Source organism: Erigeron canadensis, chromosome 5, assembly GCF_010389155.1.
Source record: "Erigeron canadensis isolate Cc75 chromosome 5, C_canadensis_v1, whole genome shotgun sequence".
In the NCBI taxonomy this organism is placed as follows: Eukaryota; Viridiplantae; Streptophyta; class Magnoliopsida; order Asterales; family Asteraceae; genus Erigeron; species Erigeron canadensis.
In genome coordinates, this window is record NC_057765.1 from 30,679,614 (window position 1) to 30,699,327 (window position 19,714).

General features: G+C 33.2%; 3 protein-coding genes across 3 annotated transcripts; all 3 read left to right on the top strand.

Moving 5' to 3' along the window:
- Positions 1-5: 5 nt before the first annotated feature.
- Positions 6-3,923, top strand: LOC122599094 (14-3-3 protein 9). The gene is made up of 7 exons (XM_043771555.1): positions 6-246; positions 1,295-1,601; positions 1,822-1,909; positions 2,297-2,406; positions 2,493-2,641; positions 3,202-3,248; positions 3,721-3,923. The coding sequence occupies exons 1-7, from the start codon at positions 174-176 to the stop codon at positions 3,721-3,723; spliced, it is 777 nt and encodes a 258-aa protein (XP_043627490.1). The 5' UTR covers positions 6-173; the 3' UTR covers positions 3,724-3,923.
- Positions 3,924-9,483: 5,560 nt separating this feature from the next.
- Positions 9,484-12,436, top strand: LOC122601555 (AAA-ATPase At3g50940-like). Its single transcript, XM_043774308.1, has 3 exons — positions 9,484-9,566; positions 10,694-10,854; positions 10,968-12,436. The coding sequence occupies exons 1-3, from the start codon at positions 9,484-9,486 to the stop codon at positions 12,257-12,259; spliced, it is 1,536 nt and encodes a 511-aa protein (XP_043630243.1). The 3' UTR covers positions 12,260-12,436.
- Positions 12,437-14,668: 2,232 nt separating this feature from the next.
- On the top strand, positions 14,669-18,476 carry LOC122599715 (ubiquitin-conjugating enzyme E2 36-like). The gene is made up of 8 exons (XM_043772268.1): positions 14,669-14,804; positions 14,887-14,914; positions 15,039-15,125; positions 15,659-15,717; positions 16,705-16,746; positions 16,843-16,916; positions 18,012-18,109; positions 18,203-18,476. Exons 1-8 carry the CDS (start codon positions 14,769-14,771, stop codon positions 18,238-18,240), a joined length of 462 nt encoding a protein of 153 aa, XP_043628203.1. The 5' UTR covers positions 14,669-14,768; the 3' UTR covers positions 18,241-18,476.
- Positions 18,477-19,714: the final 1,238 nt, after the last annotated feature.

Genomic DNA, 19,714 nt, shown 5'->3' on the forward strand with positions numbered 1-19,714 from the left:
ACAAAAAAATATACAACAATTCTCTCTCACCGCTTTCCACTCATTTTTTGACATAAGCAAGAAAGAAAGAAAGCAAAAGTAGAAATAAAGAGAGAGAGAGAGTGTGTGTGTCAGTAGGTAAGCAAAAGTTAAGAGTGATAGATATAGATAGATATATAGATCGATCGGCGGTTATGGCTTCTTCAACTGAACGTGAAACTTTCATTTACGTCGCTAAGCTCGCTGAGCAAGCCGAGCGTTATGACGGTTTGTATCTATTTCTAGATCTGTTTCTGCTTTTAGATTCAAAGTTTCTCTGTGTGTCTGTATATATATATATGTTCTGATTGTAGATCTGTTGATAAGTAGACACAGAAGAAATTAGTGAAACTGATTTTAGTAGATTTTTTAAATGAAGAAAAATAAAAGAGATATATTGAATTTGTAATTTTAAGCTATGTATGTATATGTATATGTATATGTGTATATAATCTATTTTTGGAAGGAGTTTGTTGATAGATTCGAGATTTCAATATATTGAATTGAGTGTATTTAAGTTGAAAAAAGAAGAAATTATTAATGATATTTGAAGTTTGTATAATCTATGTGAGAAATAGTACATGTTGATATTGTGCAAGTCTGGAGCTTAGAATGGATACCAGGTTTAGTTGAATTGGATAGATAATTAGTGAGTGATTATCTTAGTTGATATGTAGTAAGGATTGTTATCTTAATTGGTGTCAAACTGTGAATGAATTATGGATTGTTGAATTAGTATTGTAAGTTATATGAGAAGTACAGGAGCTTCGAATGGATATTAAATATATATTGAATTTTAGAGTTTTGAATTGCTCTGTAGTATTTAAAATCTATGTGATAAGTATTAAGGATTAAGGTAGTATGAATGGAAGCTCATGGATCTTTTGTGCTTTGTTAGTTTGTTATAAAGTCACACGTCCTAAGTTTAATGCTTGGGTATTCAATGGGGTCTCTTTATTTTGTAATGGACATCAAAGTATAAGGTTGGTTCAAGGTTTGAGGCATATCGCAAGGGACATGTGTAGGTTTGCACATTTTTGGGGACTAAATGCACTCAAATGCCTTTAGTGGGTGGTACGTTGAGCCATCTAAAAGTTACCTTGTGACAAAAATTTTGGATATTCTGTTTGGATCATAACATTTGAACATTTTATTAACATTTCAGTTGTATCCAAGAGTCTATATGTAAAGTGCAGATTTTCAAATTATAGAAGTTGATTTGAGGGTTTAATTATTCACTTTGATCTTGCATGTAATTTTGTTGTTGTTTGTGCAGAAATGGTAGATGCTATGAAGAAGGTAGCAAAGTTGGACGTTGAATTGACTGTTGAAGAGAGGAACTTGCTCTCAGTTGGGTACAAGAATGTAGTGGGTTCACGAAGGGCGTCGTGGAGAATATTGTCCTCAATTGAGCAGAAGGAGGAATCAAGGGGCAATGAAGTGAATGTTAAGCGGATTAAGGAATATAGGCAGAAGGTTGAAACAGAATTGAATGAAATTTGCGGTGACATCATGGTTGTGATTGATGAGCATCTGATTCCATCATCATCTGCTGGAGAATCTACCGTTTTTTACTACAAAATGTGAGTGTAAACATATATAGAATTATAGATGTATTACAAAAGAAGAGTCATATACTTAATACATTCTAGTGGCAGGCCTTAAGATCCGCGTGTCTATTGGATAGGCTTCTATGATTGCATCTAACGCTCTTTTCCTGGAAATTGAATAGAAGTAATTTACCTAATTAGCTGAAGCTTGTTTGTTTATATCAATTTCTTTATGGGTTTTGATTGACTGCAGGAAAGGAGATTATTACAGGTATCTCGCTGAGTTCAAGTCTGGCAATGATAAGAAAGAGGCAGCCGATCAGTCACTTAAGGCTTATCAAGTAAGTGGCCACTTTACTGTACCTTCTTTACAGGGCTTTACCACAAGTAAGCAATTGATTTTGAGTTTAGGTATTTATCATACACAAGTATTTCCCTTTTGAATTCTGCAAAATGTATTCACCTCATTGATTTATCGAATCTTATGTGTGATGTTTATATATTATGCATTTATGATTTAGGATAGTTATTAATGTTTTTTGTCATGTATACACGTGTTCATAAAGCTGTTGTCTTATTGACATGCATTTTCTATTTATCTCAATAACTTCCTTATGTACAGTTGTACACAGAACAAACATGAAGCCATCACAAAACAGTTTCTTCAAGTCTTGCAGTGAATCTATATCTTCTTTATTTGCTTATTGGTCAATATATGATGTTTGCAGTTGGCTTCTACCACTGCCGAAGCTGATCTATCTCCTACTCACCCCATCCGTTTGGGTTTGGCTTTGAACTTCTCTGTGTTCTATTATGAAATTATGAACTCTCCTGAAAGGTAATTTTAAACACTTTCCTTTGTATATGTATGATATGAAACATGTGCTGAACTGCATATCCTTCATTTTACTTTACTTGTATTAGGGCCTGCCACCTGGCAAAACAAGCTTTTGATGAAGCTATCTCGGAGCTTGATTCCCTGAGTGAAGAATCCTACAAAGATAGCACTTTAATTATGCAGCTCCTCAGGGACAACCTTACTTTGTGGACTTCGGACATTCCAGAGGATGGAGGTATTTTTCATAGAATTATTTGTTTCAGTTTTCTTGGGTCGTTTATTCTTAGCAAACCCATCTTTATCTTATAAAAGATTTGATCCTTACATGTGTTCTTTTCATCTTTTTTTATACTGTCCCCATGACTAGAATCCTTTTTTCAACCTTTAATTTAGCATACTCATCCAAAGCCGATTTTTAGCAAAACTATGAGTAGATACTCGAACATATCCTCGGAAGAGGTGACAAATTGGTGGGGTATGCCAAAACCAATAATTTTTTGGTACAAGTTTGTTTGGTTGACAATATATTGGAAAAATTATGCTTTAAAGTAGTTGGTGTCTATTAAAGTTAAGATGTTCTTTTAAAGATGCACCTTTGTTGATGTTCTATGTGTTTGGCCCGTTGGTGCTAATTAAAATTATTTAAGATTCTTTTTTATTTAGTTCACTCAATGCTCTTGAATGTTGTCAATATACATTGTGGGACATATGTGTGTTCAAGTTAAAATTCTGCTAAATTGACTCATAAAGTGGATTCATTTGCTCTTTAGTAACTGCCTGGTTTTGCATTTGCAGAAGACCAAAAAATGGAGATAACCAAATCTGGTGCAGAAGATGCAGAAGTAAGCAACTCATAATCCGATGCTCTCTTTCTATTCCATTTTTATTATTTTTTTTTTCCATTTCATTGAGTTCCATGTTTATGATTCAATATGAATTGCAAAACAGCCATGTGGAATAACGGGTCAAAGAGATTTAGGGTCAAAACATATATTTAAGTGTAGGTTATATTTTGGTCTACTTCTTTGAGGTAAATAAATGATTAATGTATTGATATGATTATGAACCATGAAGTTATACTGAAACGTTCCCAGGCAAACAAAACGATTAAGGAGGTTATAAGCATATAAATTTACACTATCTGCAACTTTTGAGTTTTGGCCCATCATCAATTAAGTGCATTCCAATTCGATCCGTTCCCGTTTAGGAGTAAACTTGACGCCTCTATGATTAGGATACATATATGATGTACAATGTCAATTGGGTTCCCACAATTTCTGACTGATCATTTTCTGTTGAATATCTCATGTGCAGTAAAATTGTATGACGGTGGCCTTGTACCCTTCGACAATTGGACTATGAAAGGATGGTGTATGTTATATGTAAGCTTGATTATTAAAGCAGTGATTTCAAAATTATTTTAGATTCTGTTTGTTTTGGCTCTTGGTTTAATGGTTTTGGAGTCGCTTATTCATTCAAGACATCTATCAATTCAGATTGCTTCTCTTCTTCTTCTTCTCAATGGTTTTTAATTGCTCTGCTTGCCTCTTAATGATTCATATACTTGGATTAAGTTTCACCATTTTATTCTAATTTTGTTTAGGATATGATAAATCATTTGATATTTGTTAAAATACTTGACTGTAAATGACTCGAGTTTTTAATTAACTACTCAAGTTTAGGCATTATAGTTTTCAAGCTTGAGTTGTGCTTAATCATAAAATTTGTGCTTATAAAGTAATATATCGCATGGTTTGAAATCCCCTTTGGTTGTTTTGAGTCAAGTTAAGAGATTAATTAGTTAAATGAGACTAATGAGTTGGATTAAATTGGGTTTCAACAAGCTTTTACAGAGGTTATTTATGATCATAGATGACGTGATATGAGGTTTGAGTTTTTTTTGAGTTTATCTAGCTTGTAAACGACTAATGTGAACTATAAAAGTTAAATAATTAACGCACTGAGCTCAAATTCTAACAGAAACATAATATCTTATCTCAAACTGATTAATCAATAACAATATGCTTGAAACTTGGAAGTAACGCTGAAATTATAAAGTCATATATGACATTTTTGTATTTGTGGATAAAAATGTTGGTCTTTGTTAAGATAATAGAAAAAAGGGGATACCATCTGTGCTGCTATGAATAAAACATCTTTTAAAAAAATAATTTCATATTAACCCTTCAAGTTTTAAAATGTATAGAATTGGTCCCTGCAAAACAACACAACTGCATCTAACATTTCTACAGCTTACGGCGTGATTTTCCCTAAAAAACAATACTTCATTTCTGTGTGGAATTTTATTCCATGGAGATACTACTGTCACAAGCTTAGAGCATTTTAATGCTTAAGTTTTTACAAAGATTTATCATAGTATGTTATGTACTTCTGTTGTCTTTCCACTTATTTTAATCTACTAAATATCTATCATAACAACTTCTAAATATAACAAAAATTCTGTTAATAACATAAATCTACTCCAATCCAAAAGAATCTATTATAAGTTATAACATGATTCTATTCCAATCCAAAAATCTTTCCAAAAGCTTTTTTTAATATGGAAAGTGCTAAATGAAGATCTTTCACTTAACATGCATAAAAAAGTTGTACGTTTCCATATCAAAAACTCACCCCGTGAATTTTATGGTAAATATACAACTATTTAATGCACCTTAACGAAAGCCCTAAGGGATTCGTTTAGCAAAACCCTTCTAATATTTATCTTTGTTTCCCTTGCTTTTGCTCAAGTCTTTGTTGCAATGTATAAAGCTTTTAAAAAGATATTCTCTAAAACTAAAAAAGCTACGTTTTTGGATTACATTATAGAAAATTACTTTGATGGGGAAGATTATTCTAGAGTTGTGATTGGATATGATGATGGTGATGGGTTTGAAAAGATTTCATGAGATAATTTTCTGGAATTACTTTTATCTTTCCTTTGCAATCCCATTTTTTTAGTGTTTTGGTTTTATATGTGGAAACTTAGGTTTAATATCTTTCATTTGTTATCCAAATTTATTAAAAATTCATGAAAGCTACTTAGTTCTTTGTTGAATTACAAAGTTTGTAAGAAATTAAATGAAAACTACCATCTGTAATTTCAACTATTTAGTGAAGATGTAATTAAGTTGGTTTACACTATAAGACCTAAGTTGCATACAATGTTTTTCTATACCCGCAGAGGTTGTACATTATCTACTTGCACGTAGCCTGAACTCCAGAAGTATATGTCCCGCACATAATTTATTTTTTATGGGTAGACTATATTTTATGAGTTAGTTTCATTACATACCCTTGGGGTTTGTTATTTTTTTATTTTTCACCCCTCTCGTTTTTCCGTATCATTACATAAAGGATAGTGGCTTTTTGTTTCATTACATACCCCTCCCCTTAGCGGACGTTTGTTGTTCTTCGTTAACCCACTCACGTGTATGACATGTGAGGATATTTTAGTTTTTAAACAATATATCTTCTTCCCCAAATCAAAATCTGCCTTCTTTCTTTTTCCTTACCCGGCTACCCCTAAACAAATCTATATAGACTTTTCTTCTTCCCTAAACATATCTAACCCTAAACAAAAATATATCTATACGTATCAATCTAAACAGAAGTGCCCCAAGGTTTAACTCATTAACTCACTTCATATACATATCACATATGTATCCAACCCAATTTTAGAGAAATTAGGGGGGGAAAGCAAAAGATTCTTTGTCAAGAATTATGGAAAAGTTGATTTTAGAATTAGAATATGAGTGATATAGATATATGTATGTAGTTATTGATTTTAGGGTGTGTTAGATAAAAGAAAAACAAGGTGTGTTTAGAGCTAAAATGACTAATATACCCTCATGTGCATTGTTAACGGAGACCCACAAACGTCTGTTAGGATGGAGGGTATGTAATAATGCAAAAAGTCACCATAAGGGTATGTAATGATACGAAAAAACAAGAGGGGCGAAATATGAAAAAATGGCATACCCTAAGGGCATGTAATGAAATTAACTCATATTTTATATAGAGTTTTATACTCCGTGGCCAAACTTCACCTTCATATAGCTTTGTGATATACATATATTTTGTGTATGAAGAAAATATTAATTTAGACCCGATTCATTTTACTTTTGGACATGTATTTGTGAAACATTATATGTTTTTGACAATTTTTATTTGTAAAAAGTTATGTAACTTATGTGCATTATCACGGGCACCTCCAGGGTAGGGTTGAGGAAAAATTTCTAATCTCGATCCGTCTCTTTTTTGGTATCGAAAAAAGTTATTTGATCACATTCGGAATCGAGACCAGTATTGGTTTTTGGTAGTTTCCATGATTGGAACCGGGACGGTACTAGAAAATCCTGCAAACTAAGAAAATTCCCGATTACATACCGATCACGTCTTATATGGGACCGGGACCGGTATGGACAATAACGGTCTCATGTCCATCCCTACTCTGGGACTATCCTGGTAGGTATATTTCAATGAGAAAATTGCATCATTAGCCAAATTTTATTGCGATTATACCAAATTAGCCAAGCTTTTTTGGATTTTCACAAAATAACCAACAAAATCGCAATAAACTTACAAAATCGCAATGAGGTCATCAAAATCGCAACGAGAGTCTGGGAATCGTAATGCGATTATAATCTCTATGCGATTCTCAAAATCTCATAGAGATTATGCATGATCTCATAGAGATTATGCAGAAGAATCGCATTGCGATTCTCAGGATTTCGTTGCGATTCTTCATAATCACCTTGCGATTCCGTTAATCTTATTGCGATTTTGATGTTCTCATTACGATTTTAAAGATCTCATAGCAATTTTGTCAGTTATTGTGATTTTGTAAACTATTTTGTGAAAATCCAAAATACCTGGCTAATCTGGTATGTTCGTATGAAATTTGGTTAATCATGTAATTAATTACTCGTAATTGTTTAATTATATGTCTCGTCATTTGATTTCCTACTATTCGTTTCTTTTTTGTTTGGGGTATGTTAACTGAAACAGAAAGTCATGGTCATGGGTATAGCCCAGCCTACTTTATGTTGGCAGCAAATATAGATCACCATAAATTGATTGTTTTCTTGCACGGAATATATATTATGTATGAATGTTTGTCCCTATACCCTACTTTGCTTTCCATTTTAACAACACTTTGGATGCAAAATGAATTACATATATCTTTTGTAAGTTTTCCAATTATATCATTGGCTAATGTATGTCTACTTTATATAATAGTCTATATATAGAGAGTCGTACGTACATTAAAAAGAGAGAAACATAAATCGATAAACTTGAATGTAAATTCACATTATATTTGAATTCAACTAACATACACCATAACTATTACTTTACGTGGGGTTGACCCACATCTAATCGTTTAAGTTGTTTCACATTGAACTATTAACATACATCGATCTTTAACTACATCTTAGTTGAATATGTATGTCAGTGATAGTTAAGTTGTATGTTAGTACTTTCATCTATGACGGAGCAAGCCGCCAATAGGCATGTCACCTTACCAGCTATCCCGCCCCCTTATTAATATCTTAAGAGTGTAACCTGCTTCGAAAGTTCGAATCACAGTTTTCAATAGCCGCAACGGCTACAGTGGTGGTAGGCGGCGGGGTAAGAAGGCTGGCGGTGGTAGTGTCGGGGAAAATCAAAACTTCTCACGCTTCATATATACAATAAGACAACTAATATGCACTTCGCACCATATAACCTCTCATATATGTAGCGATCGTATAGATATATATACTTTTGCGCGTGTGAATATATACATTTGCATTATGCAAAATTTGAATATGATATCATGAGTCCATGATGCGCATGGGTCGTCAAGGGAATAATTAATTAATTATAAGGATAAGATCAATAATAGCCAGGTGAATATACTACTACATGTGTTTATGTTTATATGTTGAGTTAATGTAAAGTAAAATATTACGAGTATATATGTTGAGTTAATATAGTGTGATATGTTATATGCTTCATATTCTTGACTTTATATGATGTGATATGAATTTATTGTGAACGTAAGATGACTTGTTTAATTGCATGCCTTACATAATTAAAAGGCTACTAAAGCCGGAGTGCACGCAAAGTATTTACTCTACTGCACAACAAACAAACTTATGATTCCAGTAACATATATATATAGCTTTCTGTCGTGCAAAGTGCTTGTTATTATATTTAATTCCATCAATTATACATACATTTTCTATTGTATATCCACCTCAATATTACCTTAAAGCTTCTCATAAGTTACCTAAGAAAAAACAAACTAGATATACCTACTACTCAAGTGACTAAATTATGATTTGGTCCCTTTTATTACATGGCTCTATATAGATATATAGGTTTTAAGCAAAGTAAAACAATTACTCCGTATTAAATTAAAACAAATAAAAAAATAGAGTTTTTTCAAACTGAAGATCACGGTACATGATGAAATTTATCGCGCATCAAATTTTCGTAGATCTTCGTGCATTAATTTAACCATAATCGAAGGGTTGATATATTGTCCTATTTATTTTACTTTAATAAACAATACACAACCTATTATATATATATATATATATGGGTGGGGTGGGGGCACATGCATGTTTATAGATGGAAAAGTTTCAAGTGATTATTACAGCATTAAACATGTTATATGACTCATTAATAAGTATATATATATAGCCATATAGGTCGTCTTGGGTGTATCTTTAACGGGTTGAAAACATGGCTGAAGTATTTTTTAAGTTTTAATTCGTAGGATCTAAAAATAACAAAAGAAAATGGGGTGATCAGCAAATGATCTTTGTTCCACTCTGTTTAGTTAAGTTCGAGTCTCGTTTGGAACAAATATGTAATTAAAATCATGGATGACGTTTTTTTAATAATTCAAGTTATTCGATAAATATGAGTCTGTACGTGCGACTTATGTAGTCAACCTAACGGAGATATCTCGTGGTATATTAGGCCCAAACCAATAACAAAACCAAATTCTCAAATTCTCACATAATACATCATCGTTACATATTTTTTCACTTCCAGAATTTACCCAAAATTTTACCCGTGGAAATCATGGAGAACGTTGACCCCACTATTCACCCATTCTCGCCGTCTCCTTCAGGACATGAAGCCACAATTTGGTCTAGAACGCCGTGGTGAAAGTAATGTTTTCAAAAATGGTCATAACATGACGCGCACTCACAGTTTCACGCTAAATATATAGACGTGGGAACGCAGAAGATTTGGCCGAGAACGGCACCTATAAGTAAGGCCTTAATATTCTCGCTAATAACATTTATTGATGTAAAATTAAAAGACACACAAGCTACGTATGTGTCAAAAGAGGAATTGAAGTTGCCAATTTACATAATAGGAATAAGCAAAAATGAGAGTAAAGCCAAGACAAACTCAAGAAAACAGAACTTATAAGGAAGATATTATTTCGTAGTGGGTTTCGTTTTATTCAACAGCAAGAAACCATAAATATAGCTTATACATATGCTTTCTGTTTTTTTTTGTGTTTCAATTCTTTTCTTGCACTAAACCTCAACAAATTTATACATACTACTATATATACATACCCTTTATATATATATAGAAACGTACACTAGCTTTCTCAAACATCAAGTTAATCATTTATTTTCCAAACAAATTTAAGCAAGACAATTAGAAACAGGAATCAGAAGAAAAAGGTGGCAGATAATAATTTATTTATTTATGGCTTTCTCTAATTACACGAAGATGAACAGGTTTGCTACTTTACTTAAACTACCTCTCATGACTTTGGATTAAAATTTCGTGTATATTTATATACACACAGTTTTTGATGAAGCGATCAATCAATATATATTTGGTGATCATTTGATTCGATTTTACGTATATCTAGTAGTTACATATACGAGTCATAGTAGCCTTTGTGTAGTCGTACTTACTTAAGGCCGGGTTAATTGGTGGGTTGAGACTTGAGGGTGTGGTGGGAAAATTACTCATCAATCAGGATATATATAATCAAGAAATTAATCATTTTCAGTTCGTTGATCGTACGTTAGAAACGATACTATGAGTTCGATCATATGATCACCATGTGTTCTCATCACCTTTGTAATTGTGACATTTATTATTATACTTGGTGCAAAAATTTCGCTTATGATAGTTATTTTGTACATATATTGAAATTGCAAGTTTTTTATGAGTTAATTGTAAAAAAAAAAAAAAAAAAAAGTAATTCTGAAAATTTGATTTTTTGATAAATCAGAGGTATGATCCGTATAATTAATTGCAGTGGGTGCTCCCCTGGCTCGAGCCCATCACGCTTGTTTTTGGGGACACCAAGACCTTTAAATTCACTTGACCCATCTCCGAACCCAAACCCGAGAAAGTGCCTGATCAATAAACCGAATCGTGTCAGGATCCCAAACGCTACTCATCATCCCTCTTCTTATGGTAAGTTCTTTTTTCTTCTCCAATTTTTATTTTGTCCATCACACTTAATTTTTGGTCACAGAGTATTTGGTCACTAACAAATAACATAAAGTTTATTATTTTTTTTGTGACAGTCGCGTCGTTTGCTGCATTCGCGATGCTTACACGAAGTGTTGCAAATGATGTTCTAACCGTCGGTAAAGAACTTCGTACCCTCGCCGACGAATTTATCCCACGAGAGTACCAAGAGTACTACATCCACGAAATGAAAAAACTTCTTGTTAACAATGATACTAATTTTACTATAGTCATAGACGAATACCAACCTCACTCAAACACCGTTGACCAAATGTTTAAAGCCGTCGAGACCTATTTAGGGACTAAAGTGAACGAGTCATGTGTTCGGAAGGTTAATGTGTGCAAAGAAAAAGAAACTTTAGCTATTAAAATGAACGGAAATGAAGAAATCGTCGATGAATTCGATGGGGTTCAAGTTAAATGGAGATCAACGACCAAAATCGACCCATGGGAAGCACATTCGGGGGGACTTAAGTGCTACGAGTTAACGTTTCACAATAAACATAGATTTAAAATTTTAGATTCGTACTTACCATACATATTGGAGAGATCAGATGCATGTAAAGCAGAAGAAAAGGGGATAAAGCTTCATATGATTACTGATTCTTATCCCGTGCCAAAATCTATTGTTCTTGATAACCCAATGACGTTTAAAACCCTAGCAATCGAACCCGAGCTAAAGAAATCGATTATTGAGGATTTAAACAACTTTAAAAATGGGAAAGACTACTATCGCCGAATTGGCAAGGCGTGGAAACGTGGTTATTTGATCTATGGGCCTTCAGGAACTGGCAAATCGAGTTTGATCGCATCCATGGCTAATTATTTAAACTACGAGTTATATGATGTTTATCTTAGCGACGTTAAATCAGACTCGCAACTCAAAAATATATTGCTAGAAATGCCTAACAAATCGATACTCGTTTTTGAAGATTTCGACCAACTTCAAAATCCTATGGGTGAGGATACGACAAGAAAAGGGTCGAGAACAGGTATTTTTTCGCGACTCTTGAACCTTATGGACGGGATTTGGTCATGTTGTGGAGAAGAACGGATTTTTGTGTTTACGACCAAACGTATAGATAGACTCGACCCAACGTTACTTAGACCGGGTCGAATGGACATGCATATTCATATGTCATATTGCACATTTTCGGCATTCGAACAACTAGCTTTCAATTATTTGGAACTCGAAGATCATAAACTTTTTGAGCGAGTCGAAGAGTTGTTGCAAAATGTAAACGTCACGCCTGCTGAAGTGTCGGGAGAGCTTATGAAGTGTACAAAAGACCCTACAAAGTCGCTCGAGAGACTTATTGGCTACCTCGAATCGAAAACAAGTTTGTGAACCGTGACTCGCGAAGGCACATCATTCTTGTTAATATTGAGTCCGTAAACGAACATTTGTTTGTGTGCACTTTTATGTGAATAGTGTCGGCAATTAGCTTTTGCAAGTAGCACTTTTCATAGTTTAGTGCTGTAGTGGCTAGCTTGCATTCATTAAATTTATAATGTTTGAATACTATGTAATGGACCTATGTTTAAATACTTAAATGTATATATAACTGTACATAGCTTTTAATTGAAACTTTAAATTTAATTTAGTTGAAACATTTCAAAAGGATCTACAATTTTAGATGTCAAAGATAACTAACAGATGTAATATACATAATACATCAACGTAAATAAACAAATGTTAACAAACAAACTACTGAACGTGCATAAACAAAATATAAAATATCTACAAACATTATCATGATATTCGCGTAGTGTGGCGACGATATGAAGTCGGCTACGGATGGTAATGATGGTGGTGGCGTATGTAAAGGTGTTTGATTTAAAGAGATAATAATATTTTATATCATAAATATAAATGACTGATGGTGTAGTTTAATAATAAATATTGATAATAATTTTATTCATTAAGACTAATTTGATCAATTCTGGTGTCTCATTTTTCTTAACTTTTAACATAAGAGTTATAGTTTTTATATAATAAAATAGAAGTAGTATAAATATAAATAACTGTTGAGTCTCATTGTTCATTGTAAATTTGGTGATGACAAATCTGATAGTCAAACACTTAGAAATCTTTTGGTTCGTATAAACTGATCTGGGTCAGACTAAACTGACACAACTTACGATCTGTTTCTGACCTAGATCATTCTTCATGTTTTATACTGTAACATCTTTTGGAAGCAAGTGTTATTCAAGCTGCAACAACAATGTTCATAGCATTCAATCCAAGTCGAAGAGTAGGATTGAAGATAGAATATCAAGCTGGTAGTGGAAGGCAACTTGGGATTAGCAGTCAGCTTGGATTCTTGGAAGCACTTCGGCAGATTGGTTTCTTGACAAATGTCTGACAATAAAGTGAAGATAACAATCTGGATTCAAGATAAGGACGAATAACGTGCCTAAGAAGAATCCTAAGATCCAAGTTGGTGGTTAGATTTACATATGCGTGTCCACACTCTTATTGGATGAAAAATAATAAGTGGCAGTACTTGGGGACCACAAGTACCATGGAATTGGCACGGTCAAATATTCCTCTGACATCCAATAGAAGATGAATACGTGTTTAAATTGGACACCAAGTGAAGAAGGGTTTTCGCCTATAAAAGCTTCATTTCTTGATTGCATATGTGTGGCTTTCCTGAGAATTATTCTTCAGACAAATTTTTTTTGCTCTTACACACAACTTAGTCTGTTGGAGATCAGCTTGGGCTAATTCTCCTGGGTAGAAACTTGTTGATTGTAATTTGTCTTTTCAAAGGGTTGTTTAGATATCTGTAGGCTATCTTGTTTTTGCAACAACCTTGTAATTCTTTGTATAGATTATATCTTAATAAAGGATTATATTGAAAATTACAATCTGTGTGCAAGAATGTCGTTTAATAACTACTGCTTTACTGTTTATTGATTCATGTTCTTTACTTACTTTATGTTTAACCTGAGTCTTTAAAACTTATACTTAAAAATTTGTGAAGATCGAATTCAGTTGTATTCATCCTCTCTACAACTGTTCTGTATACAATATACTTTGGTATATTGATACCTATTGATACTTGGGTATATTGATACATCTTGGGACGTATCAATAACTATATAAAAGATAATACTATGAGGAGTGAAACCTTAATAGAAAAGTCTTTTTATGGACATCTCATGCCACAGTTTAGTCAGCAAGAGACATTTCTTTATAATTTCAAGCATTAATAGAAAGCTCTTTTCTTTTTTTTTTTCTTTTTGTGGGTTTTTTTATTTGCAATTGAACGTGTCCTATTTCGCACGTCTCTTATCCTTTCTCTTTTCAGAATGCCCCAGGGCGGTGTAACAAGCGTTCTAAAACGTTCTATCCCTAAAAATTGTCAAAACACTTATCAAATCCGAATAGTTTAAAATATATTAATGTTAAAAAAATTTTATTTTTATGTTCATATATACGATTCGTTGACCACTAATACATCCCACTAATTTGGTTATTTTGTAAAGTTAATTTCGATTCAGACGTGTTGGAGGTAAATTTAATCAGTGATTTGCTGGACCTGCAACCCTCTCTTCCTGGAAAATACTTTGAGATGAGAAAACTATACTATTTTGTTTAATTTTTTATATTTTTTTTCAATTTATATATCTAGAAAAGTTAATCTCAATAATACATTAAAGTCTATCTAGCCAGACCGGCTTTCCAATAATCAAAAGCACATATATATACACAAAAGAAATACATATATATATATAGAAAAGTGAGTATGAGTCTGTTATATATATATAGCATTTGAGCAGCTGCTTAACTTTTACGTTTTTCCTTCATTCATTAATCATCTTCTCCCTTGTTGTTGTTCAACTTCAAAATGGCCAACACCAATCTACCTCGAAGAATCATCAAGGTTCATTTTTACACTATTTATTTAACTATCTACCACATTTATATAAACCCTAATTATTTTATTTTTTTTAATAAATTTTTAGGAGACGCAGCGCTTACTTAGTGAACCAGGTTCTCACCAATTCATATCTATCACTTTTATTTTGTTTATTTATAAAATTAAATTAATAGTTAGGTTATTTTTTGCAATATAATTTATGTTTTTTTTTTTTGTATGTGTGTTTTGTAATTGTAGCTCCGGGAATAAGCGCATCGCCATCGGAAGAGAATATGCGGTATTTTAATGTCATGATTCTTGGCCCTTCTCAATCTCCTTATGAAGGTATATATATATATATATCATGTTACTTATTGCTTATTTACTTGTGTTTTAGTGTTGATATTTCAGACTTTTTTTATGTTGTTTTATATATATAAGATAGAAATGCGGTATCGGATATGAATTTTAGTAAATCTAGCGTTTCGTTCAAGTATTTTAAGGGAATTTGATGGAAAGGAATTTTCTATGTCAACCTAACGTGTCTAGGTATTGCACACGATGTGTATTTAATACGAGTAGTTTATGTTTTAGTCTTTGTAAGGCGACCTGAAGGTAGTTTCCGCAGTGAAGTTATTATTACGCTTCATTTACGTTATTTTATAAAGCAAAATGAAAATTTGCTTTGTTGGTTTAACTATCTTTTACCATTTGTTTAATATAACTAAAAAGGTGCAAACACATTATGGAATTTATGTTATTGTGATTGAAGATTTTAATCTAGTCAATTGCTTTAAGTAGTAAATGTTCTTCCATGCTTACTGACTGCAGAAAAATGCTAAGTTTTTACGTTGTTACTTCGTCTGGTTGCTTTACAGGAGGAGTCTTTAAACTGGAGTTATTTTTGCCGGAAGAATATCCAATGGCCGCTCCCAAGGTACAAGATCATGCATTGATACGTATTAACAAGGATGGCTTTTAGACTTTTACTGTCCTTTATTTAAATATTCCTGTTGCTAGGTTTCATGTGGTGCACAAATGATGCCACCCTTAGTTGATATACTTTGCTCCCTGTCCCCTTGTCGTCTTGTCAATCTGTGTATTCAGTTCTTTAGATGTGTATGAAACTCGGATATGATGCTTCATTGGAAATGAAGTCAACCGGTTATGCTAAATTCGTGTTTAGGATTACGGTTTGATGTGATTATTTGATTATTACATTTGTAAAACACAAATAATCTAAACAAAAGTGTTTGGATGAAAAAAATGATTATCTGCTATGAAAACGCAGTTTTGGAGAAGAATGTACATACATGCTTTTTCATAACGCAATTTTGAAAACGCAACACCAAACACCCCCGTAGATAAGCTATTCAAGGTGAAGGTGTGAATGACTTTTTGTAGCACATATGTTCAAGGATTATATAATTACATGGTATTGTATTGTATTGGTGCTTACTGCAGACCCTTAAAGGAAGCTTAAGTGAGGCCCAGTTACCCTGTTAGGATAAAAGATAATTATATAGATGTAAGGCTGTATAGTTTTGTTGCGAGTATTGCAAGGGAAGGTTAGAAGAAAATAGGAAGAGGTCAGTGAAGCAAACATTATGGTGCATACGTCATGTATGAGTGCTGAAAAAGGCTATGTGTAAGCAGTGCAATGCTTCAATGTGGTAGTCTCTTGAAGTCTTGATCACCCCTTGAATACATGGAAATAGGTGTTGGAAAATTTTGGTGAACCTGTAACTCTGTAGTTTTAATTTACAATTCTTTATGTTGCAAATTTCATAAGAAAAAAGTTGATGTCTGCATGGTTGCCTTCGGATACACTAGTTTTAATTTACAATTCTTTCTGTTGCAATTTTCATAAGAAAAAAGTTGATGTCTGCATGATTGCCATCTGATACACTAACTTATCTTGCAGGTTCGGTTTCTTACAAAAATATACCACCCTAACATCGATAAGGTTTGTTACCATTAATTCATTATCATCGTTTTTCTTTAGGATTGTTTCAAGCCTTTTTTGTCTTTATATTAGTTATATTTTTATCTTTCTATGCAGCTTGGCAGGATTTGTCTCGATATCCTTAAAGACAAATGGAGCCCTGCTCTACAGATTCGCACTGTACTCCTGAGGTAGTTTCATTTATGATTACATAATTAATGTTAGATTTTATAAGTATACTGATATGGATGCTTAAGAAATATATGGTACACGTAGTTACTGTCATACACTCATACCCTCATGGCCTCACCACAATGAGAAAAACTCTTCATTAATAATTATTACGGAGATTAGAAATATATTTATTTTTCCTTAAAGAAGTATTCTGCCATTTTCAGTTAGAAATCTATGCTTCCAGTCTCTCTAAAAGAAAGAATTAATAATTTTAAGTCCAGAGGAGTTTAAAATTTTTCTTTTTGAATGGCAGATGAATTGTAATTACGAGCTTAACTATAGGACAAACCAAAATTATAAATGAATGATAATTTAAAATTATCGTTACGTATGTTTAATTAGTGGGAGTATTCGACCATGGCCTGTTTTGGGATGGATGTAGTAGTTTACTTGCTACTTGGTGGTTGGTACCGTTATTATGTGAAAGAGCCAGTCGAAGCTTAAGCTCATATATGGCTTGGAGTCTGAATGTCCTAAATAAGGTGACCCTCAAATAGGATTAATCTTGAATGCGTAAATGCAGGAATCTATAATTTTATTTTTCTCGTCCCTTGAAAAGTGCCAAATTTGACTCTATGTACATGAATGAAAGGTTTTGACTTTTGAGTATTAGCTAAATGTTTACATATAGACAGTAGCTTAAATCTAGTTTTAGTGTTGAACAAGAAATTGCTAACCAAAGTTGTGATCAGAAAGATGATCATTGGAGAGTGGCCAGTTAATTATGTCTTTGAAGTGTTTCAAACCTGCGGGTAACGGCTTTTTTGTGCATCCCAAATCACGGAAGACGCCTTGGATACAATTTTCATTCAAAAATTAGTGATTCGGTGCGTTATTTTAATGGGTGGGTCACTCCATATTCAAGCTAGTTCAGTGTCCTATTGATGGCCAATGAACATCTATAACCTAATCACAAATTACACAACTTCTCTTGTTTTGCTTGCTTCTTTTACTCGAGTGCGCTAAAGCTCAGCATGAATATTATTACTCTGCTCTCATTTCCTGTACAAAATTAAAACTCTAACCTTTGCATTCTTGAACCGTGTCTTTAGCATTCAAGCACTTTTGAGTGCTCCAAATCCAGATGATCCGTTATCTGAGAATGTAGCCAAACACTGGAAGACTAATGAAGCTGAAGCCGTTGAAACAGGTACCTGCAATATCCTGTTTTTTTTTTTATTTCTTCATTTTGTGCTCTCTTTTTTACAACTCTCTGTTTTTTTGTTGTCTATAAAACCCGCAGCAAAGGAATGGACCCATATGTATGCTAGTGGCACCTAGTGCCTGTAGGTTCATGCCTTCAGCCCCCATGCTGCCCCAAGAAATAACTTGTATCATTTGATATTGATGAATTTATGATTTCCATATTTCTGTTTTGGAAATCTCAGCAAGTGGGAAAAAAAAGTTGGATCTCCCTTGCTGCTATTTCCCTGACGATTAATGTTTTCATCCTTGTCATTTGGGATAAGCTACTCTCGTGTTGTAATTTTCATTTTTAAGATTTCATGAACAGTCAATCTATAGTTCTATACAGAGTATAGGTTTGCAGTTATCACAAAGAAACATGTTGCCATAGTGGCTCTCAAAGCAGCAAGTAACGAGTGCAAATGGGTAGGTTGGTAATGGGTCAAAACAAGTTTTTTTTAGTGGGTTAAAGTTGTTTGGGTTAGATTTGACCATATTCACTTCTCTGTCTACTTGTATTAGTATGGTGCACCAATGCTCTAGAGTTCTAGATTACTAAATATAACGATATATAAGGTTTTATGCATACTGCAAACATGGTTGACCAATTTCGTTGTAGCTAGTTTTGTTCTGGTCCATTTTAGATGATAAACAATCCAAATTGACTCATCAGGCAAAGTTGCACATATAATTGGATACCCAGGATTGACTCAATCCCTTGACTAATTTACTATGCGAGTGAATTAAGTTAAACAACCATTTGATCGGATATATCGAAAGGGGCTTAAAGAGCTATAAGCGTACTTGAGCTTTTTGTTGGAAATGGAATTATTACATTAAAAGTGTAGTTTAAATATGATAGATTTGTAATCTTATTTGAAATAACCACTCTTGACCCCCTCTAATTAGTTGGGTTTTCGTTTTTACTTAAAATGTTGACTTGCATCTACATGGTATATACAAAATTCGATTCTTTATTCGTTAGCTATTATTCATATGTGAATGTGGTAGTCGTATGGTACTATCTGAATTTTTTTAACTTCGTACGTTTACTAGCTATCACTATATCAATAATTGCTTTTGAGTAGGGAAAAACATCTTTCTTTCTTCTTAATGTCAAGATAACCCCATCTTTGGACCCCAGAAAGGAAAAAATGTGGAATTGCGTCACCATTTGATTATGCCATGTACAATAATCATTGCTTTGGCATGTATTCTGGCATGCACGTCACTCTCCCTTTTTTGTAAATTGCAAAGGTGTGGAATGCATTTACAACTCCATTTGGGAGTTGGCAATTTAATGCTAACACATGCTTCGGACGCCCACACCATGTTATGGGTCACAATGTCACATCTATTCGAACTATAACAAACTCCATTTCTCTCTTTTTTTTTTCTTTTTTTTTATATAAATAACGAACTCCATTTCTCATTTAATGAACTGCCTTTTCGGTATCTCGAAACGTTATAAACACTTGCTTCCTAGTTTTAAGCTAGCTTTTACCTTTTTCCCATAGTGGAAAGAACCCCGATTTTAGGAGAAGGGGAGTTTTGCATCTGTTTTGGATGC

Coding starts and splice junctions, on each gene's coding strand:
- LOC122599715 (XM_043772268.1), top strand. CDS start 14,769: ATGGCCAACACCAATCTACCTCGAAGAATCATCAAG. Junction 15,126..15,658: donor TTCTCAATCTCCTTATGAAG/GTATATATATAT, acceptor GTTGCTTTACAG/GAGGAGTCTTTAAACTGGAG. Junction 15,718..16,704: donor ATCCAATGGCCGCTCCCAAG/GTACAAGATCAT, acceptor CTTATCTTGCAG/GTTCGGTTTCTTACAAAAAT.
- LOC122601555 (XM_043774308.1), top strand. CDS start 9,484: ATGGAGAACGTTGACCCCACTATTCACCCATTCTCGCCGTCTCCTTCA. Junction 9,567..10,693: donor ATTTGGTCTAGAACGCCGTG/GTGAAAGTAATG, acceptor AATTAATTGCAG/TGGGTGCTCCCCTGGCTCGA. Junction 10,855..10,967: donor TCATCATCCCTCTTCTTATG/GTAAGTTCTTTT, acceptor TTTTTGTGACAG/TCGCGTCGTTTGCTGCATTC.
- LOC122599094 (XM_043771555.1), top strand. CDS start 174: ATGGCTTCTTCAACTGAACGTGAAACTTTCATTTACGTCGCTAAGCTC. Junction 1,602..1,821: donor ACCGTTTTTTACTACAAAAT/GTGAGTGTAAAC, acceptor GATTGACTGCAG/GAAAGGAGATTATTACAGGT. Junction 2,407..2,492: donor ATTATGAACTCTCCTGAAAG/GTAATTTTAAAC, acceptor TACTTGTATTAG/GGCCTGCCACCTGGCAAAAC.